General features: G+C 46.5%; 1 protein-coding gene across 11 annotated transcripts in view; it reads left to right on the top strand.

Moving 5' to 3' along the window:
• The window catches only part of LOC139260132 (myopalladin-like), a 635,514-nt gene that overhangs the window by 566,967 nt on the left and 40,832 nt on the right, over positions 1-27,715 (top strand). For all 11 annotated transcript variants that reach the window (XM_070876326.1, XM_070876331.1, XM_070876327.1 and 8 more), the window contains 2 exons: positions 8,342-8,465; positions 22,107-22,314. In XM_070876326.1, the coding sequence (XP_070732427.1) occupies positions 8,342-8,465; positions 22,107-22,314 (332 nt within the window). The remainder of the gene's footprint in view (positions 1-8,341; positions 8,466-22,106; positions 22,315-27,715) is intronic.

Below are 27,715 nucleotides of genomic sequence, written 5' to 3'. Positions count from 1 at the left end.
AACCAGGCGAGTGCAGTTCCACCCAGCTGGATGACGGTGGAGAGGCGTTGGAGGAGGATGGGGTGGTCAACCGTGTCAAAGTCTGCAGACAGGTCGAGAAGGACAAGGAGGGATAGTTTTCCTTTTGTCACAGTCACAAAGGATGTCATTTGTGACTTTGAGGAGAGTCGTTTCGGAACTGTGGCAGGGACCCAAACCTAATTGGAGGGATTCAAACATGGAGTTCTGGGAAAGATAGGCACGGATTTGGGAGGTGACAACATGTTCAAGGACTTTGGAGAATCAGTTAGATAGATAGCAACAATTTTTTGCAGTAAACTGTTCCGTTCCTCAAGTGTGATCAACTGCATTGACATGGAGAAACATACGGTAACAATCTATCCCCTGACTTATATCAAACGCAGAAGCTTTCATTTGGTCAATGTGCTGAAGATATGTGAATGCAAGGCACTTAAAGTCAAACTATAACTCCTTTATCCTCAGTCATTCATCTCAGGTTTTTAAATATGTTTGTTTCTTTTCCCCAATGATCTTGCCACAATTATTTTCTAATGCAGGTTCTACCCTTGCTGAATAACATCAATAATCTAGCAGTGGTGCAAGAGGGAGGGATTCAAATTTCTGGGACATTGGAACCAGTTCTGGGGGAAGTGGGACCTGTACAAAAGGGATGGTCTGCACTTGGGCAGGACTGGAACTGATGTCCTGGGGGTAACATTTGCTAATGCAGTTCGGGAGAGTTTAAACTAATATGACAGGGGGATGGGAACCTATGCAGTGAGACAGGGTGAAGTAATATGGAGTCAGAAACAGATGGTAGAAAGGTAAAAAGCAATAGTGGAAGGCCGAGTAAACAAAGGCAAGAAGCAAAAAGGGCCACACTACATCATAATTCTAAAAGTTCAAAGGGTGTTAAAAAAACAAGCCTGAAGGCTTTGTGTCTTAATGCAAGGAGTATCCGTAATAAGGTGGATGAATTAACTGTGCAAATGATGTTAACAGATATGATGTGATTGGGATTACAGACACATGGCTCCAGGATGATCAGGGCTGGGAACGCAACATCCAAAGGTATTCAACATTCAGGAAGGATAGAATAAAAGGAAAAGGAGGTGGGGTAGCATTGTTGGTTAAGGAGGAGATTAAGGCAATAGTTAGGAAGGACATTAGCTTGGATGATGTGGAATCTATATGGGTAGAGCTGCAGAACACCAAAGGGCAAAAAACGTTGGTGGGAGTTGTGTACAGACCTCCAAACTGTAGTAGTGATGTTGGGGAGGGCATCAAACAGGAAATTAGGGGTGCATGCAATAAAGGTGCAGCAGTTATCATGGGTGACTTTAATATGCATATAGATTGGGCTAACCAAACTGGAAGCAATACGGTGGAGGAGGATTTCCTGGAGTGCATAAGGGATGGTTTTCTAGACCAATATGTCGAGGAACCATCGAGGGGGGAGGCCATCTTAGACTGGGTGTTGTGTAATGAGAGAGGATTAATTTGCAATCTCGTTGTGCGAGGCCCCTTGGGGAAGAGTGACCATAATATGGTGGAATTCTACATTAGGATGTAGAATGAAACAGTTAATTCAGAGACCATGGTCCAGAACTTAAAGCAGGGTAACTTTGAAGGTATGAGGCGTGAATTGGCTAGGATAGATTGGCAAATGATACTTAAGGGGTTAACAGTGGATGGGCAATGGCAGGCATTTAGAGACTGCATGGATGAACTACAACAATTGTACATCCCTGGTCTGGCGTAAAAATAAAAAAGGGAATGTGGCTCAACCGTGGCTATCAAGAGAAATCAGGGATAGTATTAAAGCTAAGGAAGTGGCATACAAATTGGCCAGAAATAGCAGTGAACCCGGGGACTGGGAGAAATTTAGAACTCAGCAGAGGAGGACAAAGGGTTTGATTAGGGCAGGGAAAATAGAGTACGAGAGGAAGCTTGCAGGCAAAAGCTTCTATAGATATGTCAAGAGAAAAAGGTTAGTAAAAGACAAACGTAGGTCCCCTGCAGTCAGAATCAGGGGAAGTCATAACGGGGAACAAAGAAATGGCAGACCAATTGAACAAGTGCTTTGGTTCGGTATTCACTAAGGAGGACACAAACAATCTTCCGGATATAAAAGGGGTCAGAGGGTCTAGTAAGAAGGAGGAACTGATGGAAATCCTTATTAGTCAGGAAATTGTGTTGGGGAAATTGATGGGATTGAAGGCCGATAAATCCCCAGGGCCTGATGGACTGCATCCCAGAGTACGTAAGGAGGTGGCCTTGGAAATAGCGGATGCATTGACAGTCATTTTCCAACATTCCATAGACTTTGGATCAGTTCCTATGGAGTGGAGGGTAGCCAATGTAACCCCACTTTTTAAAAAAGGAGGGAGAGAGAAAACAGGGAATTATAGACTGGTCAGCCTGACATTTTTAGTGGGTAAAATGATGGAATCAATTATTAAGGATGTCATAGCAGCACATTTGGAAAGAGGTGACATGATAGGTCCAAGTCAGCATGGATTTCTGAAAGGGAAATCATGCTTGACAAATCTTCTGGAATTTTTTGAGGATGTTTCCAGTAGAGTGGACAAGGGAGAACCAGTTGATGTGGTGTATTTGGACTTTCAGAAGGCTTTCGACAAGGTCCCATACAAGAGATTAATGTGCAAAGTTAAAGCACATGAGATTGGGGGTAGTGTGCTGATGTGGATTGAGAACTGGTTGGCAGATAGGAAGCAAAGAGTAGGAGTAAATGGGTACTTTTCAGAATGGCAGGCAGTGACTAGTGGAGTACCGCAAGGTTCTCTGCTGGGGCCCCAGCTGTTACATTGTACATTAATGATTTAGACGAAGGGATTAAATGTAGTATCTCCAAATTTGCGGATGACACTAAGTTGGGTGGCAGTGTGAGCTGCGAGGAGGATGCTATGAGGCTGCAGAGTGACTTGGATAGGTTAGGTGAGTGGGCAAATGCATAGCAGATGAAGTATAATGTGGATAAATGTGAGGTTATCCACTTTGGTGGTAAAAACATAGAGACAGACTATTATCTGAATGGTGACAGATTAGGAAAAGGGGAGGTGCAACGAGACCTGGGTGTCATGGTACATCAGTCATTGAAGGTTGGCATGCAGGTACAGCAGGATGTTAAGAAAGCACATGGCATGTTGGCCTTCATAGCGAGGGGATTTGAGTACAGGGGCAGGGAGGTGTTACTACAGTTGTACAGGGCCTTGGTGAGGCCACACCTGGAATATTGTGTACAGTTTTGGTCTCCTAACTTGAGGAAGGACATTCTTGCTATTGAGGGAGTGCAGTGAAGGTTGATCAGACTGATTCCCGGGATGGCGGGACTGACATATCAAGAAAGACTGGATCAACTGGGCTTGTATTCACTGGAGTTCAGAAGAATGAGAGGGGACCTCATAGAAACGTTTAAAATTCTGATGGGTTTAGACAGGTTAGATGCAGGAAGAATGTTCCCAATGTTGGGGAAGTCCAGAACAAGGGATCACAGTCTAAGGATAAGGGGTAAGCCATTTAGGACCGAGATGAGGAGAAACTTCTTCACCCAGAGAGTTGTGAACCTGTGGAATTCTCTACCACAGAAAGCTGTTGAGGCCAATTCACTAAATATATTCAAAAAGGAGTCAGATGTAGTCCTTACTAGTTGGAGGATCAAGGGGTATGCCGAGAAAGCAGGAATGGGATACTGAAGTTGCATGTTCAGCCATGAACTCATTGAATGGCGGTGCAGGCTCAAAGGGCCGAATGGCCTACTCCTGCACCTATTTTCTATGTTTCTAGGTTTCTATGTGAAGGTATGGGTAAACCTTCTCATAGAACAGTACCAACAAAGAACGTAAGAACATAAGAAATAGGAGCAGGAGAAGGCCATTTGGCCCCTCGAGCCTGCTCTGCCATTCAATAAGATCATGGCTGATCTGATCTTGGCCTCAACTCCACTTCCCTTCCCGCTCCTCATAACCCTCGACTCCCTTATCATTCAAAAATCTGTTTATCTCCACCTTAAATCAATGATCTGGCCTCCATAGCTCTCTGGGGTAGAGAATTCTAAAGATTCACGACGTCCTGAGAGAAGAAATTCCTCCTCATTTCCGTTTTAAATGGGCGACCCCTTATTCTGAAACTATGCTCTATAGTTCTAGATTTCCCCATGCGGGGAAACATCCTCTCTGCATCTACCCTGTCCAGCCTCCTCAGAATCTGATACGTCTCAATAAGATCACCTCTCAATCTTCTAAACTCCAATGAGTATAGGCCCAACCTGCTCAACCTTTCTTCATAAGCCAACCCCTTCATCTCAGGAATCAACCTCTTGAACCTTGTCTGAACTGCCTCCAATATCCCTCCTTAAATAAGGAGATCAAAATTGTACACAGTACTCCAGGTGTTATCTCACCAACACCCTGTACAGTTATAGCAGGACTTCCCTACTTTTATACGCCATCCCCCTTGCAATAAAGGCCAACATTCCATTTGCCTTCCTAATTACTTGCTGTACCTGCTTGTTAACTTTTTGAGTTTCATGTACAAGGACCCCCAGATCACTCTGCACCTCAACATTTTGTAATCTCTCCCCATTTAAATAATAATTTGCTTTTTTATTGTTCCTACCAAAGTGGATAACCTCACATTTTCCCACATTAAACTCCATCTGCCACATTTTTACCCACTCACATTGCTTTTATATCCCTTTGCAGATTCTTTGCATCCTCCTCACAACTTACTTTCCCATCTATCTTTGTATCATCAGCAAATATGGTGACCTTACACTTGGTCCCTTCATCCAAGTCATTAATATAAATTGTAAATAGTTGAGGCCTCAGCATTGATCCCTGTGGCACCCCATTAGTTAGTTTTCCAACCTGCAAATGACCCATTTATTCTGACTCTCTGTTTTCTGTTAGTTAGCCAATATATTACCCCAATACCATGAGCTCTTATCTTGTGCAGTAACCTTTTATGTGGCACCTTATCGAATGCCTTCTGGAAATCCAAATACACGACATCTACTGTTTCCGCTTTATCCACCCTGCTCATTACATCCTCAAAGAACTCCAGCAAATTTGTCAAACATGATTTCCCTTTCATAAAACCATGCTGACTCTGCTTGACTATTAGGATTTTCTAAATGTCCTGCTGCTGCTTCCTTCTTAATGGACTCCAGCATTTTCCCAATGATAGATGTTCGGCTAACTGGTCTACATTTTCCTGTCTTCTGACTCCCTCCTTTCTTAAATGGGGGCGTTACATTTTTGGTGTGCCAATCCTCTGGGACCTCTCTAGAAGCCAGGGAATTTTGGTAGATTACAACCAATGCATCCACTATCTCTGCAGCCACTTCTTTTAAGACCCTAGAATGCAGGGCATCAGGTCCAGGGACTTGTCCACCTTTAGTCCCATTAGTTTGCCTAGTATTTTTTCTCTAGTGATAGTGATTGTTTTAAGTTCCTCCCCCTCCCAATAACCCCTTGATTATCAGTTATTGGGATGCTTTTAGTGTCTTCCACTGTGAAGACTGATACAAAATATTTGTTCAAAGTCTCTGCCATTTCCTTGTTTCCCATTATTAATTCCCCAGTCTCAATCCTCTTAGGGTTTCTAACTACTCTCTTCCTTTTTATATACCTGTAGAAACGCTTACTGTATGTATTTATATTTCTTACTAGTTTACTCTCATAAGCTATCTTCTCTATTATTTTCTTAGTCGTCCTTTGGTTTCTAAGCATTTCCCAATCCTCTGGTCTTCCACTATTCTTCGCAACATTGTGTGCCTTCGTTTTCGATTTGATACCATCCTTTACTTCCTTTGTTAGCCATGGATGGTTCATCCTTCTCTGAGAGTCTTTCTTGCTCACTGAAATATATCTTTGCTGAGAGTTATGAATATCTCGTTAAATGTTTGCCACTGCTTATCTACTGTCTTACCCTTTAATCTATTTTCCCAGTCCACTTTAGCCAACTCTGCCTTCATACCTTTGTAATTGCCCTTATTTAAATTCAGGACACTAGTTTAAGAACTAGCTTTCTCACCCTCAAACTGAATTTGAAATTCTACCATGCTATGATCACTCTTCCCAAGAGGATCCTTTACTATGAGATTATTAATTAATCCAGACTCTTTACACATTACCTGATCTAAAATAGTTTGCTCCCTGGTTGGTTCCACAACGTATTGTTCCAAAAAACATCCCGAATACACTCTATGAACTCTTCCTCAAGGCTACCTTTGCCAATTTGATTTGTCCAATCAATATGAAGATTAAACTTGCCCATGATTATTGCAGTACCTGTCTTACAAACCTCCATTATTTCTTGATTTATACTCTGTCCTGCAGTGTAACTACTGTTAGGGGGCCTATAGACTACTTCCACCAGTGACTTCTTTCCTTTATTATTTCTTATCTCCATCCAAACTGATATTACTTCTTGACGGAACAGCTCCCTCTTATCCCAGTACTGGTACTAATGCCGCATGAATTGAAACCCATTTCTCCCACGCCAATCTTTGAGCCTCACGTTTCTCTCTCTTATCTTATTTACCCAATGCAAATTTGTCATGGCTCCGTTAGTAATCCAGAGATTATTACCTTTGTGGTTCTGCTTTTTCATTTAGCCCCAGCTGCTCATAATCCCTCAGCAGAACCTCTTTCTTTGTCCTACCTATTTCATTGGTACGTACGTGGACTACGACAACTGGATCTTTCCCCTCCCACTCCAAGTTCTCCACCCCATAGGAGATGTCCTTAACCCTGACAACACTGCTTTTGGGACTCACGCTCTCGGCTGCAGAGAACAGTATCTATCCTCCTAACTATACTATCCCCTATCATTACCACATTTCTTTTTATTCCCCTAACTTGAATAGCCCCTGCACCACGGTGCTGTGGTCAGTTTTCTCATCCTCCTTGCAGTCCCTGCTCTTGTCCACATAATGAGTTAGAATCTCATATCTGTTGGACAAGAGTAAGGTCTGAGACTCCTTGTTCACTACATCCTGAGTCTCCATATCTGCCTCACTCATAGTCACACCCTCATGTTCCTGACCACGGACCAAATTTGAATTATTTAAGCTAAGGGGTGCGACTGCCACCTGGAACACAGCGTCCAGGTAACTCTCCCCCTTCCTAATGTATCACAGTGTCTGAAGCTCGGACTCCAGCTCATCAACTCGGAGCTGAAGTTACTCGAACCGCCAACACTTACTGCAGATGTGGTCGCTGTGGATTGCACTGGTGTCCTCCAGCAGCTCCCACATGCTGCAGCTGGAACACAGCACCTGCCCTGTCATCTCTAAAGTATTTTATTTAATTAATTAAGTTTTCAAGTTTTGAATGTTCAGTATTTAATCTCGGCTCTTAATTTAAACCAATGTCCAAGTTTAGAAACAAAGAGAGAGAAATACTGACCAACCAATCACTTGTCTGCTTTCCTGTGACATCACACTTTGATTTGTTTTTACTTCTCTCCCCTCACAGGTCCGTTGGCGCTGCTCCCAGCTCTGAGCTCGCTCCTTTAACCCCACTGCTGGTCTGGTCTCATGCTGTATTCGGGCGCTCCTTTAACCCCACTGCTGGTCTGGTCTCATGCTGTATTCGGGCGCTCCTTTAACCCCGCTGCTGGTCTGGTCTCATGCTGTTTTCGAGCGCTCCTTTAACCCCGCTGCTGGTCTGGTCTCATGCTGTATTCGGGCGCTCCTTTAACCCCACTGCTGGTCTGGTCTGATGATGTTTTCGGGCGCTCCTTTAACCCCGCTGCTGGTCTGGTCTCATGCTGTTTTCGAGCGCTCCTTTAACCCCGCTGCTGGTCTGGTCTCATGCTGTATTCGGGCGCTCCTTTAACCCCACTGCTGGTCTGGTCTCATGATGTTTTCGGGCGCTCCTTTAACCCCGCTGCTGGTCTAGTCTCATGCTGTATTCGAGCGCTCCTTTAACCCCGCTGCTGGTCTGGTCTCATGCTGTATTCGGGCGCTCCTTTAACCCCACTGCTGGTCTGGATGAATAACTAGTTAGAATTAGAAGCCGAGATACATAATTCAAGGAAGAATTCAGATTGGTGAAAGGATGAACAATAAATAGGAAGTAAACATAGATAATGTTCAAGTTAATTTAAGTTATTAAATCAATTTCACAATAGCCTAGCAATTCAAAAATAACTACTTATGACAAAAAATTTTTTTGGAACTAGACCAGTATTCTATCAGTGCATTTATTAAGTTTGACAGCAAATGTCACTGCTTGCATTTTACTGATAAGAAATCAGGTGAATAATGTCTAATTGTGCACAGTAATGCAGTTTGTAATATATTGAATAACAGGACAAGATCTCGTGTGTCAGAAGGTGAAGAACCTGTACAGGAGCGGTTTTTCTGCCCCCATTTTCTTCAGGCGCCTGGTAACATGATAGCTCACGAAGGACAAATCTGCCGATTGGATTGCAAGGTACAAACTGCAGAAGTATGAGAAATTGAAACATTTTTGTCTACAATGTATTGTGATATTTGTTTCTTTCTCTCAGCACATGTGGGTTAAAAACCTGTTTCAAATATTAAAATACAAGCATCTTATAGGTCTTGTATGTATGTGTGATTGGCAGCTCTTTTCAAGTTTAAGAGATTCACATTTAAATTTGTTTTGCTCTGATCATTTTTTGATAACTATTTCTCAACTGTCTTGTATAATTCAGGAGTTTGTCTGAGAGTGAAAGATGGATGATCAGTAAAAAAACATAACATTAATATTTACATTGCAGTTTAGTGCAGCAGGCATCAGTCAACCAACTTGAGGAGCTTATAACCACTGAAAAATCTATCATGTGATGTAAATAAAAAGCCAAAATATAGTGCTCAATTTTGCCCAAGCTTGTTTTCTGCCATTTTGCCAGAGTTACGCTGGGTTTTTAGGTACAGAAATACGCCAGAAAAACACGTCCAAACGTTCCCCGATCTTTATACTGCAATCCGGAGCCACGGAGCATGGCCAGTCGCCTCGAGGGGTGGAGCCTGCTGTCTGCACCGAAAAACGCAGCCGGGCTTTCTGCTCATGCGCGGGGAAAAAAACTTACGTTTTGACGTCGCTGCAATGGACACGCATGCACAGTACAGCTCCGAGTTGAAAATCGAGAGGCCTCCAGACCAGGACCGGGATCTTAAGCGGGTGCAGCGGCTTAAGGTAAGTGCGCATTTTAAAATTTCTATTCTACAGGGTTTACAGAGAAGCGCTCCCTCCCCCAGGTATGTATATCGGAGGCCATTCGGCCTGGTCTAGGGGCAGGAAGCAGGGCGGACCGGGAAGGCACTTGGGACCAAGAGAAGGTTGGTGGGGGAGGGAGCAGACTGACTGGCAAGTCCTTCGGCCTGGACTAGGGGCGGGGAGCGGAGCGGACCAGGAAGGCACTCGGGGCCAGGAGAGGCATCCCAAAAATGGCAACTCACTTATTGAATTGTATTGAACAACGTGAAGTTCCTGTATTAACATTGTAGATGCAGATTAAACTCACCACAAAATGTTAGGATTTTGACCATTATAGTCAAGTATCCTTTTAACGGTGTGGTAAGTTTTAATTGCTGCACAACAACCTCTCTGGCCGAAGGGCTTGCCGGTCTGTCTGCTCCCTCCCCCGCTGACTCTCTCCTGGCCCCGAGTGCCTTCCTGCTCCGCTCCGCTTCCCGCCCCTATCCCAGGCAGCAGTTTTCCTTCATGGCCCTTACGATGACCAATGTCTCCGCAGGCTTAGATTCTGGAAGGACATCACCAGGGAGCTGTGCAATTTCCTGTGGCCAGATCTGCAGCCTCAGACAAGGCTGAGGATAGCTCTGATCATCGCAACCAAAGTGACCATAGCACTAAAGTTCGATGCCACTGGCTCTTTCCAATCTGCCACTGCAGACATTTCGAACACTTCTCAGTTCTCCGTCCATCGCTCCATCCGTCAAATGACAGTTACTCGCTATAAGAGAAAGGGCGAATACATTTCTTTCCCGATGAGCAGATGGAGTGGCAGACCGGATTTGTGTGCATTGCGGGCTTCCCCAGGGTTCAGTGCGCCATAGACTGCACCCACGTCGCATTGAGGGCGCCACAAACCAATGCGGAGATGTTCATCAACCGAAAGGGATTCCACTTCCTCAACGTGCAGCTGGTGTGCGACAGTGGATGCCAGGTATACTGGCAGCAGCCACGATGCCTTCATCCTGCGGCAGACCGGAGTGACCGGCGTGTTTGCTGGGCCAAACCAAAATTGTGGGTGGCTGCTTGGTGACAAGGGCTACCCACTGTGCACTTGGCTGCTGACTTTCCTTCGCAACCCCAGGACTGCTGTGCAGCATGCCAACAACAACATTCATTCAGCCATCAGGTACCTAATTGAGCGCTGCATCGGGATCTTTAAGCAGAGGTTCCATTGCCTGGACCGCTCTGGTGGAGTGTTGCAGTACTCGCCTGAGCAGGTCTCCCTATTCGTGGTCGTCTGCGGCATGCTTCACAACCTGGCAATCATGAGGGCACAACCATTGGAGGACGAGCCATCAATAGCACCAGAGCAGGAGGCGCAGTAGGAGGAGACGGACCAGGAGGAGAAGGACCAGGAAGAGGCGCAGTAGGAGGACTAGGACCAGGATGCGGGTCATCGACCATCCAAACCCTGCAATGGGAAGTGCAGACCCGTCTCATTACTGCTCGTTTCCAAAGATTTAATGGCCACTTCACCCTTCATCTTTGCATTTCCATGACCATCCCAATGATCCCTTTCACACATCATTGCCCACAGTGAAATGATACCCCTGCACAAATATGGGAACACAAAATAAAGATTTATAACAAAATAAAGAAAGGTGCAAAAAACATAACAGTCATTTCTCACCCTTACGCATCTCCTTAATACCCTTTTACGCAAGCCTATTCTGGTACTATGCCGCAGTGTCTCCCCTGTGGCTGCCTCATGGGTCTGGGAAAGCTGCTGTATTTCATGTGTAGAAGCTGCTGATGTCCTTCTTGCATGCCCTCGGCCAGCTTGGGTCCTGAAAGGGCCTGCTGCAGACTGGTCAGCACCCTCGGTGCATTCAGTCGGCCTTGGCTTGGGCGAGTCCATGCTTCTAGTCGATGGCAGAGTGAAGGGTCTGGAGTCAGGGATGGTGTGAGCCTGAGAGAGTACATCATCATCATCCTGGTCCGAGGAGCCTGCGCCATTACCCGGGGGCAGCACATCACCATCACCACGAATCTGAGGGAGCACAGATCGGTGATGTGGCGCGACACCGGAAGGTCACCCGGGGACCGTGGTGGATCCAGCCACGATGGCAACAGTCCGATCTCGCGTGGCATTCAGTTGAGACTGCATGAGAGCAGATACAGTCCCGAAGCCACCAGAGAGGACAGCAGTAAGACGCTCCGTGGCTTGTTGCCTAGAGTGCATGAACATTCTGAGCTTACAGGGTCGCGGCCATCCTGTCCAAAGCAGCACCGATACGCTCATTCCCTTGCAGCTGTGCTGTAATGACAGCTGCCACATCCCCAAGGAGTCATGGCACCACAGCTGGATCCACACGGTCACTCTGGGAGTCCACCATCGTCTGCACACTGGCAATGATGGGCTCCATAGTGTGTGCAGAGCTGTCCACAATGCGGGAGGCGGACTCCTCCACGCTCCTGACCACTTCCGACAGCCTCTTCGGCACCCTTGCCACTGCCCCCAACATCTGGATCTGCATGGCTTCCACCCTTCTTTCATAAGCCCCAACATCGATGGGCTCATCTGAGTCCTCTTCGGCAGACCTTGCGTGCGCATTCGCCCCCCCGGAGAGATGGCACCCGAGGTTCCCTTTGCCCCTCACCATGCTGCAGCCCACTAGGCCCCATGCAACACCCAGTGCAGACCCCTCTGCTATCTGTAACTGATCCAAACGTGTACTCCCGGTATCTGAGCTGGCATGAATAACTGTAGAAAGCAGTGACACGGTGCTGCCAGCAGTGTCCCCCTCTTCCTCCGCCTCATTGGACATTGTGCCAACATATGCACTGGGCTCCAGAGTGTTGTCCAGGCTAGCGCTCCCAGTGGTCTTTAGGGTCAGCATGGCCATGGCTGTCAGTGCCCTCTTGGCTCTCGTCCAGGATTTGGCTCCCAATATCATCATCAGCCTCTTAATGGCCACGGCTGTCACTGCCCTCCAGCCTGTCTTCCTGGCTTGGCCTCCCAATGTCATCATGAGCCTCTCCCTGGCTTCAGCTGCCAGTGCCCTCAAGGCTGTCGTCCTGGTTTACCATCCCACTTGCATCAGTACTATGTCCCTGGCCTTGGCTCACATTCGGCAAGCATAAATGACACAAGAGCTGCTGTGAGGGGGAGGTAGGGCATTGACTCATGCAGGCTGCAACTTGCACACTATCATAAGCAAACGCACGGTTGGCGCTGGCGCTGGCGCTTTCATGGAGAGATGGCATTAAAGGAAGGCCTTCACTTACCCATGCTGCCTCGAGCAGGATCGGCATGGCAGGTGGCCATAGGGAAGGCAACATGTGGGCCCACTAGCGTCTGGACCCTTCCTTCCAATGGAGTGAGCTGCTGTATGTATATCTGCCTCATCACCATTCAGTCCTCTGTTGCTCCACTCGGTTGTGAGCAATCTTCGACTGCAAAACAAAGAAGGCATGCTGAGTAGCAGAGTCATGAGGCCTCAGCAATGAGGGCAGAAGTGTGTGTCCATGACATGCAGCTGTAACTGTGACATGAAAGGGAGCCCCCATTGCAAGAACGCAAACATATATATAAATTAAAAAGGATATTAGGAAAGCAAGAGAGAACACAACAAATTATTGGCAAGTCACAAAGATGTTTTATAAGTATATTAAGAATAAGAGGATAACTAAAGAAAGGGTAGGGCCTATTAGAGACCATGGGCTAGAACCCCCATGCTTAACGCCCACTTGACACCCATTTTACTGCTGAAATGACAAATAACGCCCAGATATCACCCATTTTGGCACAAAATCGAAACTGGCGGGCATTTTTAGGAAACTTATCGCCGAGCGTTACTTTCCCTGTGTGCTTAACGCCGGGAAAAAATATTACCGCCCGCCCAATTTTTTTGGGTAGAATCAGCAGAATGGGTGAAATCAACGCCCATAATATCGTGCAGCTTTACTTTCCGCACTTATTTAATGCCTAGATTCAATATTAACGCCCACCCTTTTTTTTTTGTCGTCAAGACCATATTTATTGAAACTAGCAGCCATGAGCTTGCCCAGCATCAATTTCACCACACATATCGCCCACAATATCGCTCGCCCAAAAAACTGCCCACAAACAGTGGAACTAACCAGAACTAATCACAGCGTTATGGACGCCATGTTGTAGATCACATGTCACATCCTTTAAAAGGCTGCTGTGCTTCAACCTCGGCGGAGTTCGGATGTACTCTGCAGGTCGTTGGAGGTGATGTGAACATCTCTTAAAAACAACTTGACCGTACAGTGACCAATTGGAATTGAAGAGGTGTCTTCATCGGGACATTACTTGTTTGTGACCAGTCGGTGGAAAACAGAGAGCTGCTGCAATGGGGCCTGTCCTTTCTCACCCTCTCTTGGTGACCAATTACATGCAGCAGACTCGACATCGCCGAAGGAACGCTGCACTGCATTATGTGCCTAATGTAAGAAATGACAGACTGATGAGGAGGACCAGACCTTACACCCCCCCACAAGTACAAGGCGAAGCGTTCTTACCTCGACTTGCCCGACACCACCTGCCTTCGGAGACTGCGATTCCACAAAGAGGTTATCACTGAGGTATGCCAGCTGATAAAGGCAGATCTGCAGCCTGCCAGCACCATCAGTACTGCACTGTCCGTCGAGGTCAAAGTCACCGCGGCACTGTCGTTCTACGCCTCGGGTTCTTTTCAGGCCACATCTGGAAACATTTGCGGTCTGTCTCAGCATGCCACACGTCACTGCATTAGGCAGGTTACTGAAGCCCTGTACGCACGGAGGAGGGACTTGATCAGCTTCCCTATGACCAGGGAGGCACAGAGTGAGAGGGCTGTAGGATTCTCCAGAATTGCAAACTTCCCCAAGGTGCAGGGAGCAATAGACTGCACGCATATCGCGATGCGAGCACCTTTTCAGGATGCAGATATTTTCAGGAACCGCAAGGGATTCCATTCCCTGAATGTCCAACTGGTTGTTGACCACCAGCAAATCATACTGGCAGTGAATGCTCAATTTCCGGGCAGCATCCATGATGCTCACATCCTGCGTGAGAGCACTTTATCTGATTTGTTTAACAATCAGCCACAAGGTCAATGCTGAATGCTTGGTGACAAAGGATATGACCTCGCCACCTGGCTGATGACCCCCTGCGTGACACTCACATCAAAGCCGAGAGGCGACACAACGAGAGCCACAGAGCAACTCGCAATATCGTGGAGAAAACCATTGATGTGCTGAAGCAACACTTTAGATGGAAGCGAGCTCCAATACCAGCCTGAGCAGGTAGCTCAATTTGTGGTGGTGTGCTCCATGCTGAACAACTTGGCTATCAGGAGGGGATAAGAATTGCCTGATGAGTCTGACAGTCCACCTACCAGAGAGAGGAAGAGGAGGACGAGGAAGCAGACGCTGACATCGGCCCAGACAATCAGGCTGACACTGAACCCATGCCCCCGCCCCCCCTGTAGACCGCATGAAAGGGCCCATGGTCGGATGATAGCTGCAAGAGCCTTACTTCAGCAGCTCATCAATGATCGCTTTGTCTGAAAGAACGTTGATGTTATTTACAAGGCTGACACACTGCTGGGTGTGCAGGTGATACATCAATGGTGGGCATCACCTGGGGGCAGTTCAAGTTTAAGTTGATTGAAGTGTCATTATACCCTTTGATAAGGAATCACCAGCGTGTAATGGTGCAGCTATGTGAGCCAATGCGCTATAAGGTTTTGTTAAATAAAAAACATTTAAACCAAACATTAGTTTGAAATTATCAGTATTTCTATACAAACAAACCCTTCCCCCCACCCCTGCCCCGCCTCCGCTTCTCATCCTCACCTCTACCCCTTCTCCTTCCCCTCCTGACTCCAAGCCGCTTGGCCGAGGAGCTCCTCAGGCGATGCTTCATTCGGCGGGCGGGGGGGGGGGTGGGGGGTGCGGTGGGAGGTGGTGACGGCCCGCGAACCGCTGCTTGGATGGATACGGGAGAGGACAGTCCCGAGGTGGGAACATGCTCCGAGCCAGAATCAAGATGTTGCTGCTGGCTCTCGTGTGGTTGGCAATGGGGGTGTGGCACCTTGGGGTGTAGTGCCGCGCTCCGGGACCACTGGGAGCCCTCTGCCACCAGTGTTCCTGGCTACCAACTCCAAGGCCTCCACCATCTCTTCCATGTTATATCTTATTTGTTGGACAAAAACTTGGTGCCAACTATGTTTTTTGCTGCTGGTGAATGTCCCTCGTGCCTCCCACAATAGCCAGATAAGCACACACCACAGCCACACACGCTTTCAATGCCTCTGAGCTCCCTCTCCCCCGTCTCCTCTTTTGCGCATGTCATGATCACCCTTGACCTCCTAAATTGCGGGAATCGAGCGTTGCCATGCCGGATGTGATGCCAGAGGACTGGAGGACTGCTAGTGTGGTACCTTTGTTTAAGAAGGGAGAAAGGGAAAGACCGAGTAATTACAGGCCAGTCATCCTAACCTCAGTGGTGGGAAAATCTTTGGAAAAATCATGAATGGCAGGATAAATCTTCATTTAGAAAGACACAGATTAATCAAGGACAGTCAGCACGGATTTGTTAAGGGAAGGTCGTGTCTGACTAACTTGATTACATTTTTTGAGGAGGTTAACAGGAGGGTCGATGAAGGCAAAGTGTATGATGTAGTATATATGGATTTTAGAAAAACTTTTGATAAGGTCCCACATGGCAGACTGGTCATAAAAGTAAAAACTCATGGGATTCAGGGCAAAGTGGCAAGTTGGATCCAAAATTGGCTCAGAGTGATGGGTGTTTTTGTGACTAGAAGGATGTTTCCAGTGGGGTTCCACAGGCTCAGTACTAGGGCCCTTGCTTTTTGTGATATACATCAATGATCTAGTCTTGAATATAGGGGGTATGATTAAGAGGTTTGCAGATGATACTAAAATTGGCTGTGTGGTTGATAATGAAGAGGAAAGCTATAGACTGCAGAATTATATCAATCAACTGGTCAAGTGGGAAGAACTGTGGCAAATGGAATTTAATCCAGAGAAGTGTGAGATAATGCATTTGGGAGGGCTAACAAGGTAAGGGAATACACATTAATGATAGGATACTGAGAAGTGTAGAGGAACAAAGGGACCTTGGAGTGCAGGTCCACAGATCCTTGAAAGTATCAGACCAGGTAGATAAGGTGTTAAGAAGGCATACGGAATGCTTGCCTTTATTAGCCAAGGCATAAAATATAAGACCAGGGACATTATGCTTGAACTGTATAAAACACTGGTTAGGCCACAGCTAGAATACAGCGTGCAGTTCTGGTCACAGCATTACAGGAAGAATGTGATTACACTGGAGAGGGTACAGAGGAGATTTATGAGGATGTTGCCGGGAGTGGAGAATCTAAGTTATGAGGATAGATTGGATAGGCTGGGTTTGTTTTCATTGGAACAGAGGAGGCTGAGGGGAGACCTCATTGAGGTGTACAAAATTATAGTGGAAAGAAAGAACCTATTTCCCTTAGCAGAAGACTCAACAACGAGGGGGCATGAATTTAAAGTAATTGGTAGAAGGTTTAGAGGGGATTTGAGGGGAAATTTCTTTGCACAGAGAGTTGTGGGGGTCTGGAACTCACTGCCTGAAAGGGTGGTAGAGGCAGAAACTCTCACCACATTTAAAAAGTACTTGGATATGCACCTGAAGTGCCGTAACCTGCAGGGTTCCGGACCTAGAGCTGGAAAGTGGGATTAGGCTGGATAGCCTCTTGTTGGCTAGCGTGGACACGATGGGCCGAAATGGCCTCCTTCCGTGCTGTAAACCTCTACGATTCTATGATTCTATGAAATACAGGTCTCAACAATCAAATGCTGCTTCAGTGACTATAAAGTGAAGGTGGGAAATAAGAGAAGGTGAAGGAGAGGCCTGCAGATGGAAGATCAGGAGTTGGGGAACATGTATTCACTTTCAACAGGCGTATGAAGTCGTTCCGCCTTTTGCGGCATTGGGTCGCGGTCCGGTTATGAATGGAGGCCCTGGAGACCTCCTCAGCAATCTCTCATCAGGCATTCGTGAACACATCGCGAGTCAGTCTGCCTGTATCGGACGCACCTCTTTCCCTCCACAGCCTCCATGAGGGTCTCCAGTTCAGCGTTGGAAAATCTGGTGGCCTTCATTGCTACTGGTGCATTAGCCGTGGACTTCAGTCAAATGGCTTCCCTGCTCAGGGCCTAGCTGTAAACCCTGCCCTTTAAGAAAGCCAGGGAGCAGCTGACTCATTAGCAGAAAATCAGCAGATGAATTTCGTGGTCCAAACGCCACTGTGCACCCACACTGCTGCAAACTGCCGATTCCCGCCAAACAATACCGCTCCGCTCCATTTTTTCAGCAAAAATGCTGAATTTCAATCCAATGGGGGCGGTGGTAATGACCGACAAAAAGCAGTAGGTGCGCCCTGTTTTGGGCGGAGATGAATTTCTACCCCATAATCTCTTGATAGCTAATTAGTGGCAATTATTTGCAAACTGAAATGTCTTGTGCTGTAGTCCCCACCCAATAGGAAGTGGTTGAATGTATTTCATATAGCACCCTTACATTAATAGAATGAGGAGACTTTCAGTTACTGACTTCAGCTATCATTATACCCTGGTGCCAGAAGTATGTTCCTTGCCACCCACCTCCTCTCTTTGTGATTTTTTTAAATTATTTTATTTTCGTAAGATATATCACTGGATATTTCTATTTCCTACAACAGTTTCCAGTTGTACTAAGGCCCTTTTAACTACAGTGTTGTGACCGCATTTTTCCCAAAAGGTTGAGAGGAAAATTGTATTCTTGAGCTCTAGCAGTGTAGAACCACTCCAGATTTCTCAGGGCAGATCCCTCCCGAGGGCCATAGCGGAAACTTTGTACGTCAGCTGGATCAGATTGAGGACCACAGTATCAGATGGGTCAGATTGAGGACCACCGTATCAGATGGGTCAGATTGAGGACCACAGTATCAGATGGGTCAGATTGAGGACCACAGTATCAGATGGGTCAGATTGAGGAAAACAGTATCAGATGGGTCAGATTGAGGAAAACAGTATCAGGTGGGTCAGGCGCTTTGGTAAACTATGTTTTTGCTGGATAAGTTCCACCAGCACAGCCATGAGAGACTGCAATCCATTTGGGAAAACTGACACCCTACAGATGGATGTAGCTTTCTCAGTAGTTTGATTTCGAGACTCTCAAATATGGTAATGTGTTTCATAAGAACATAAGAAATAGCAGCAGGAGTAGGCAATTTGGCCCCTCGAGCCTGCACCGTCATTCAATAAGATCATGGCTGATCTGATCATGGACTCAGCTCCACTTCCCTGCTGCTCCCCTTAACGCTTTACTCCCTTATCACTCAAAAATCTGTCAATCTCCGCCTTAAACATATTCAATGACTCAGCCTCCACAGCTCTCTGGGGCAGAGAATTCCACAGATTTACAACCCTCTGAGAGAAGAAATTTCTCCTCATCTACTCATCTAAGACTATGTCCCCTACTTTTTGTTTCCCCTATGAGTGGAAATATCTTCTCTGCATCCATCTTGTTGAGCCCCCTCATTATAGAAACATAGAAATTTACAGCGCAGGAGGAGGCCATTTTGGCCCATCGTGCTGCGCCGGCCGACAAAGAGCCGCATGGCCCTCGGTCAGCAGCCCTGAAGGTTACATATAAACCTATAAACAATGAACAATGGCGGAAAGGTAAAGAGCACCCAGCGCAACTAGTCCGCCCCATTCAATTGTGGCACCCCTTACACAAACATTGTACATTCCACCCCAACAGGAGCCATGTGATCTCTGGGAGAGGCAAAAAACAGATAAAAACCCAGGCCAATTTAGGGAAAAAAAACCTGGGAAAATTCCTCTCCGACCCATCCAGTTGATCGAAACTAGTCCAGGAGATCACCCTGGCCGTATTCTATTCCCTACAGTAATTACCATCGCATCTGTGCCAGCCAACAAGAGGTTATCCAGTCTAATCCCAATTACCAGCTCGAGGTCCGTAACCCTGCAGGTTACGGCACTTTAAGTGCCATCCAAGCACCTTTTACATGTGGTGAGGGTTTCTGCATCCACCACTCTTCCAGGCAGTGAGTTCCAGACACCTACAACCCTCTGTGTGAAGAAGCCACCGCCTCAAATCCTCTCTGAACCTTCCACCAACCACCTTAAAACTATGCCCCCTTGTAATTGACCCCTCCACCAATGGAAATAGGTCCTTGCTATCTTATAAGTTTCAATAAGATCACCTCTCATTCTTCTGAACTCCAATGTATATAGGCCCAACCTACTCAACCTATCCTCAAAAGTCAACACCCTCATCTCTGAACAGCCTCTAATGCAAGTATATACTTCCTTAAATATGGAGACTAAAACTGTACGCAGTATTCCAGGTGTGGCCTCACCAATATCCTGTACAGTTGGAGCAGGACTTCTCTGCAGGTCAGATGCAAGACCACCCCAACCTCTGTTGTCGAGCTACAGTACACGGGCGACGCCTGCGTTTGTGCACACACAGAGGCTGAACTCCAGGACATAGTCGATGTATTTACTGAGGCGTACGAAAGCATGGGCCTTACGCTAAACATCCGTAAGTTAAAGCCTATCCTCACCGCACAGCATTGCCCCCCCAGTCATCAAGGTCCACGGTGTGGCCCTGATCAATGTGGACCACTTCCCTTATCTCGGAGCCTCCTATCAACAAGAGCAGGCATTGCCAACGAGATCCAACACCGCCTCCAGTGCGCCAGTGCAGCCTTCGGCCGCCTGAGGAAAAGAGTGTTTGAAGACCAGGCCCTCTAAACTGTCACCAAGCTCATGGTCTACAGGGCAGTAGTAATACCCATCCTCCTGTATGGCTCAGAGACGTGGACCATGTATAGTAGACACCTCAAGTCGCTGGAGAAATACCATCAACGATGTCTCCGCAAGATCCTACAAATCCCCTGAGAGGACAGACGCACCAACATTAGTGTCCTCGACCAGGTCAACATCCCCAGCATTGAAGCACTGACCACACTTGATCAGCTCCGCTGGGCAGGCAACATAATTTGCATGCCAGACACGAGACTCCCAAAGCAAGCGCTCTACTCGGAATTTGTCCACGGCAAACGAGCCAAAGGTGGGCAGTGGAAACGTTACAAGAACACCCTCAAAGCCTCCCTGATAAAGTGCAACATCCCCACTGACACTTAGGGCGGTCTTGGGCCAGGGACTCCCAAGTGGAGGAAGTGCATCCGGGAGGGCGCTGAACTTCTCGAGTCTCGTCATGCAGAAATCAAGCGCAGGCAGCGGACAGAGTGTGCGGCAAACCAGACTCCCGCCCACCCTTTCCTTCAACCACTGTCTGTCCCACCTTTGACAGAGACTGTGGTTCTCGTATTGGACTGTACAGCCACCTAAAAACTCATGCTAAGAGTGGAAGCAAGTCTTCCTTGATTCCGAGGAACTGCCTATGATGATGATCTTTGCTTTTATCCTCTATCCCCCTTTCAATAAAGGCCAGCATTCCATTTGCCTTCGGATTACTTGCTGTATCTGCATACTAACTTTTTGTGATTCATGCACAAGGGCCCAGGTCTCTCCATACTGCAGCACTTTTTCTCCATTTAAATTATAATTTGCTTTTTTATTATTTCTGCCAAAATGGATAACCTCACATTTTCCCACATTATACTCCATCTGCCAAATTTTTGCCCACTCACTTAGCCTGTCTATATCCCTTTGCAGATTTTTTTGTGTCCTCACAATTTGCTTTCCCACCCATCTTTGTATCATCAGCAAACTTGGCTACATTACCCTCAGTCCCTTCATCCAAGTCATTAATATAGATTGTAATAGTTGAGGACCCAGCACCGATCCTTGCGGCACCCCACTAGTCACTGTTTGCCAACCGGAAAATGACCCATTTATCCCGACTCTCTATTTTCTGTTAGCCAATTCTCTATCCATGCTAATATATTATCCCCAACCCCGTGAGCTTTTATCTTATGCAGTAACCTCTTATGTGGCACCTTATCGAATGCCTTCTGGAAATCCAAATACACCACATCCACTGGTTCCACCTTATCCACCCTGCTCGTTACATCCTCAAAGAACTCCAGCAAATTTGTCAAACATGTTTTCCCTTTCATAAATCCATGCTGAGTCTGCTTGATTGAATCATGCTTTTCTCAATGTCCTGCTACTGCTTCCTTAATAATGGACTCCAGCATTTTCCCAATGACAAATGTTAGGCTAACTGGTCTATAGTTTCCTGCTTTCTGTCTGCCTCCTTTTTTAAATAGGGGCTTTACATTTGTGGTTTTTTAATCTGCTGGGATCGCCTCAGAATCTAGGGAATTTTGGTAGATTACAACCAATGCATCCGCTATCTCTGCAGCCACTTCTCTTAAGATCCTAGAATATAAGCCATCACATCCAGGGGACTTGTATGCCTTTTACCTAGTACTACTTCATTAGTGATCGTGGTTCCTCCCCACCTCGAGCCCCTTGATTATCCACTATTGGGATGTTTTTAGTGTCTTCTACTGTGAAGACCGATACAAAATATTTCTTCAACATCTTTGCCATTTCCCTGTTCTCCATTATTAATTCCCCAGTCTCATCCTCCAGGGGACCAACATTTACTTTAGCCACTCTTTTCCGTTTTATGTACCTGTTTCGGCTAATCCTATCTGGTGAATGTGAGCTCCTAATATATATTCCAGTATTCATTACAAGGTGTGTGTATTGCAAGGATATCTATCTGAAAAGCTTAACTTAGTGTGTCAGAAAATTAGAGGTGGGTTTCTCTGTACTTTGCGCAGACACAGCATTTCTACATTCAAGAGATTTTCACTATTTTAAACACATTCCCTTTTTCTTCAGGTGAGTGGGCTGCCAAACCCGGACCTTATGTGGCTACTGAATGGTAAACGTATCTCGCCAGATGGTAACCACAAGATGCTGGTGCGAGAAAATGGAATTCACTCCCTCTTGATTGATCATCTTACAGCAAAAGACGCGGGGACTTACACATGCATTGCAACAAATAAAGCGGGACAAAATTCATTTAGTTTGGATCTGTCTGTTGTAGGTAAGGCATCCCTCTTCATTATGATACAGCTGAGACGAAAAGGAAAGTTTCTAAGTTATCTATAATTATTGTATAAACCAGCTTGCCTATGAAGTTTCTGCCCAGCAATTATTTAGTGATGATAGGGGGGAAGAAATCGGGCTCTGTTGGGGCCCGTATTTTAGATGCTGCGCAGCCTCCTAATGGTCAAAAATTGCATCCGGGATGCCCATGCACACTTCTGATGGGAAGGGCGGTGGACTCCATCTTGCTAAAGGGGTTTGCACACACGAAACTAACGACCACCGGCAGCATGTAGAGCAGGCAGATTATGACTTGCGCCAGTGCTGTCACGCTCCAGTCTTAACCTCCCACAGCTGAACGGGCGCTAAACAGCATGAAGGACCTCCATCAGCACTACCTAAAGGGATCATGAACTCCTTCAGGTTAGTTGCTAGATTATTTGTTCTCGCTGCTGGTGCAATTATATGCATTTCTGGATCTTTCCTATACCTACCTAAAGTTCAATAGTCCTCAGGGAGTGGTCTGGCTGGTGCTGAAGCACTTTTTTGTTGAGTTAAAAGCTTGTTCTGAAACATGTTACCTCCAGACATGGCTGCCCTGGTAGGCCTTCCTCTTAGAATTGAGCATAACTGGGAGAATGAACAGAGGCTATGCAGAGAAGGACAAGCTGCTAGAAGAGGGAGGAGGGTGAGAAGAGCTTTCAGTGAGAGGCCAAGGGTCGTAGGATCGTAGAATCATAGAAATTTACAGCACAGAAGGAGGCCATTTCAACCCATCATGTCCGTACCTGCCGAACTAGAGCTATCCAGCCTAATCCCACTTTTCAGCTCTTGGTTTGTAGCCCTGTAGGTTACTGAACTTTAAGTGCACATCCAAGTATTTTTTAAATGTGGTGAGGGTTACTGACTCTATCACCCTTTCAGGCAGTGAGTTCCAGACCTCCACCGCCCTCTGGGTGAAGAAATTTCTCCTCATATCTCCTCTAAACCTCCCCCCATTTACTTTAAAACTATGCCCCCTGATTGTTGACCCCTCTGCCAAGGGAAGCAGGTCCTTCCTAGCCACTCTATCCAGGCCCCTCATAATTTTATACACCTCAATCAGGTCTCCCCTCAGCCTCCTCTGTTCCAAAGAAAACAGACCCAGCATCTCAAGTCTTTCCTCATAGTCAAAATTCTCCAGTCCATGCAACATTCTTGTAAATTTCCTTTGCATCCTTTCCAGTGCAATCACATCTTTCCTGTAATGTGGTGACCAGAACTGCACACAGTATTCCAGCTGTGGCCTAACCAGTGTTTTATACAGTTTTATACAGGGTCTTTTGGGAATAATTCTCTTACCTCAATTTCAGCGAGGACCAATGCTTGAGACATCTTTGTTTCAGTAACGAGGTCTTGACAAATCTGCCAACTGCTGCAGCCACAACTGCAACTTCAAAGTGGGGCAAGGACCCCATTGCCTGTGGCTGTCAATGTGACTGTGGCTTTATAACTTGTATGTATCTGGTTTCTTCCAGGCAGCTTCTGGATATATAAGCAATGTCTCGCACTTTGCAGTGCACTGCTGCAATGGAAGCTGTGACATTGGCCATCAGGTGATACATCATGGTGGGTTCCACAGGTGTGCTGATGGAGGTGATCACCCCTTCCATGTTGGAAAGGATGGGCTCCAAGCTCTGCGCAAGGCCCTGTGCCAAGTTGGTGGTGGAATCCTCCATGCTCCTTGACATTGAGCACAAGCTTTCTGGGAGGCTTTCCAGTTCACCAAGCATTTGGTTATTACACCCATAGCTTTCTTCTCTAGCCTGGTCTGATCTGAGTCATCTGCAGCAGAACTACTGGGTGAGCTTGCTCTCCAGCAAGCTGGCACCTGCACTATCCTATCCCCCCGCCCTGTTTCCTGCGCACTTGTGCCTGGTGTCTTACCACATGCAGATCTCTCCCCTGTCCTAGTCTCTAAAATATACACAGTATCAGTATCTGAGCTCGTGACTGTAAGATCGAGTGATGGTGTCTCTACATCTTCACTCTCATCTTACTTTTCCTTCACTGACTGGGAAGGCTCCAGTTCTTGGGAATTTGAAATGAAAATGGGACAAAGGTTGGGTTGTGGTGAGGGCGGAGGACAAAGTTAGAAGTGCGTGCTTACACAATTTGCAGCTTCTAAGACAGGTGAGATTGCGGGATGAGGGAGAAGTGGGATGAGAGAAGGAGAATTAGGTATGCAGATACCCTCATCATCGATCGCTTCAGCCCAATCAGTGGCCATGGCCTCAGTGATGCCCCTTCCCATGATGGCCAGCACTGACTCCTCCATTAAAAATTTCAGGCACTCTTGTCCTCTTCCAGTACTTTGCTGCTGCTTGCTGTTATGCGCCAACTTCTCATGCAAGAAAGAGGGAAGTGTGTCAGTGAGTGTCGTGTAATATATTTAGGTGATGTGGCTGTGATTGAATAGCTGCCAGTATGTGTGAGCTGTGAGTTTTGGGAGGCTTGCAACAATGCTAAGTGTGTGAGGATGAGGTATATCATATGAATTGTAGGGTTGTATTCTGATTGATAGACATTGTTGGTAGGGGGGTGAGTGTAGTGAATTGAGCAGTGAATGAGGCTAGTGGTGCAGTTGGTAGGAAATGCCATTTGAAGATGAAATCACTGATCCTGACAATTTATATGAGATCATCAAACTTCTTCCTGTATGCTACTTCTTCCCACTGCTACCTATGCATACATCTGGAGGGTCTTCCATCCTGTTGTGGATAAACCTTTCCGCCTTTTCCACCAAGACCTCCAGTGCAGTGTCAGAAAACCTTGATGCACGCTCTCTCGCATGTTCAGCCATTGCTCAAAGTATCAGAGCACAGATTCAGTTTTGAAATGACTCCGACCACTTCCTATATCCATAATGCACCTCCCCTTTAAGAGGTGCAGGCTGCCTTTAAGTCATCCCCCTGCTGATGCATGCAGCCAATGAACAGCGCTGGTAGCACTGGCTGCATGTAGCAACCATGTAAGGCAGCAGGAAGCACAAGTTTATCTTGCTGCCTGCAATGCAGTGAACGGGCGTGGGTTAATCATGTACCGCAATCCCCACGGCCATTTTTGAGGGTTATGCAATTTCTCCCCCAAAGTGTCTTGCAATCACTCCTGGTATCTGTTATTTTGGTCTTATTTATACCCGTATCATTATAAATGATAAAAATGTATTAGTATGCAGACGTTCAATAGTTGTGCGATGCCAAATTTTTTGAAGAGTAATTTTTTGTTGTATTTCATTTATATTTTAGGATATTCATGCTACAGCTGTAGTCTCAATTCAAAACCACTTTCTACTGATGCTACAGTTATAGTTTAAATGTTGCCTGCACCTGGACCTAAGGCCTGACCTGATACTGGAGTGGAATGAGATTGGAGTTCACTTCAGGCTCAGTTTGGCACCTAAGAGCTGGTTTTCTGATGTCACATTTGTCAAGTTACTGCCCCACTCAGATTGCGAGAGTCCCATGAAATCAGGAATGTAGGCCCAGCGCTGAACTCCCGATTACACAGAGAACTTTTTTATGATTTAGAGGCTGTTCTAGAGGCCTCATTAGTGCCACAAAATTAATTTGGTATTCCATTGATGCACATGTGCAGGAAGTGTATCCTGCTGCAGTTCCTGACAGATACTGGAGCTGCGCATGGATTCACTCTGGAGCATCCGCGATGCTGAGGATGTCGTGAATAGCACATTTAGTGAGTTGGTCACACCGCAGGCAAAGGTTACTAAGGCAGATAAGGAATGGGTGACCATCAGGAAGAGCAGTGGAACGAAGGTAGTGCAGGGGTCCTCTGTGGTCATCCCCCTCCAAAACAGAGACACCATTTTGGGAACTGTTGGGGGGGATGACTCATCAGGGGAAGGCAGCAGGAGCCAAGTTCATGCCACCATGGGTGGCTCTGCTGCACAGGAGGGCAGGAAAAAGAGTGGGAGAGCTATAGTAGCAGGAGATTCTATTGTAAGGGGAATAGATAGGCGTTTCTGCAGCTGCAATCGAGACTCCAGGATGATATGTTGCCTCCCTGGTGCAAGATCAAGGATGTCTCGGAGCGGCTGTGGAACATTTTGGAGGGGGAAGGCGAACAGCCAGTTATCGTGGTGCATATAGGTACCAACAATATAGGTAAAAAACGGGATGAGGTTCGACAAACTGAATTTAGGGAGCTAGGAGTTAAATTAAAAAGCAGGACCTCAAAGGTGCTAATCTCAGGATTGCTACCAGTGCCACGTGCTAGTCAGAGTAGGAATTGCAGGATAGCACAGATGAATACGTGGCTTGAGGAGTGGTGCAGGAGCGAGGGATTTAAATTCCTGGGACATTGGAACAGGTTCTGAGGGAGGTGGGACCAGTACAAACCGATCGGTCTGCACCTGGGCAGGACCGGAACCAATGTCCTAGGGGGAGTGTTTGCTAGTGCTGTTGAGGAGGGGTTAAACTAATATGGCAGGGAGATGGGAACCTATGCAGGGAGATAGAGGGAAGTAAAATGGGGGCAGAAGTGAAAGATAGAAAGAAGAAAAGTAAAAGTGGTGGGCACAGAAACCCAAGGCAAAAATCAAAAAGGGCCACATTACAGCAAAAGTCTAAAGGGACAAAGTGTGTTAAAAAGACAAGCCTAAAGGCTCCGTGCCTCAATGCGAGGAGTATTCGAAATAAGGTGGATGAATTAACTAGCAGAGTTAATTAACAAATATGATATAATTGGGATTACGGAGACATGGCTCCAGGGTGACCAAGGCTAGGAACTCAACATCCAGGAGCATTCAACATTCAAGAAGGATAGACAAAAAGAAAAAGGAGGTGGGAAGCATTGCTGGTTAGAGAAGAAATTTATGCTATAGTACGGAAAGACATTAGCTTGGATGATGTGGAATCTGTATGGGTAGAGCTGCGGAATACCAAAGGGCAGAAAATGTTAGTGGGAGTTGTGTACAGACCACCAAACAGTAGTCGTGAGGTTGGGGACAGCATCAAACAAGAAATTAGGGATGCGTGCAATAAAGCTACAGCAGCGATCATGGGCGACTTTAATCTACATATAGATTGGGCTAACCAAACTCATAGCAGTACAGTGGAGGAGGATTTCCTGGCATGTATTAGGAATGGTTTTCTAAACCAATATGTCGAGGAACCAACTAGAGGGCTGGCCATCCTAGACTGGGTGATGTATAACGAGAAAGGACTAATTAGCAATCTTGTTGTGCGTGGCCCCTTGGGGAAGAGTGACCATAATATGGTAGAATTCTTTATTAAGATGGAGAGTGACATAGTTAATTCAGAGACTAGGGTCCTGAACTTAAGGAAAGGTAACTTCGATGGTATGAGACGTGAATTGGCTAGAATAGACTGATGAATGAT

This window comes from Pristiophorus japonicus, chromosome 3, assembly GCF_044704955.1.
Source record: "Pristiophorus japonicus isolate sPriJap1 chromosome 3, sPriJap1.hap1, whole genome shotgun sequence".
NCBI classification, from domain to species: domain Eukaryota; kingdom Metazoa; phylum Chordata; class Chondrichthyes; family Pristiophoridae; genus Pristiophorus; species Pristiophorus japonicus.
The sequence above is the reverse complement of the archived record's forward strand: the minus strand, read 5'-3'. Positions and strand labels throughout refer to the sequence as shown.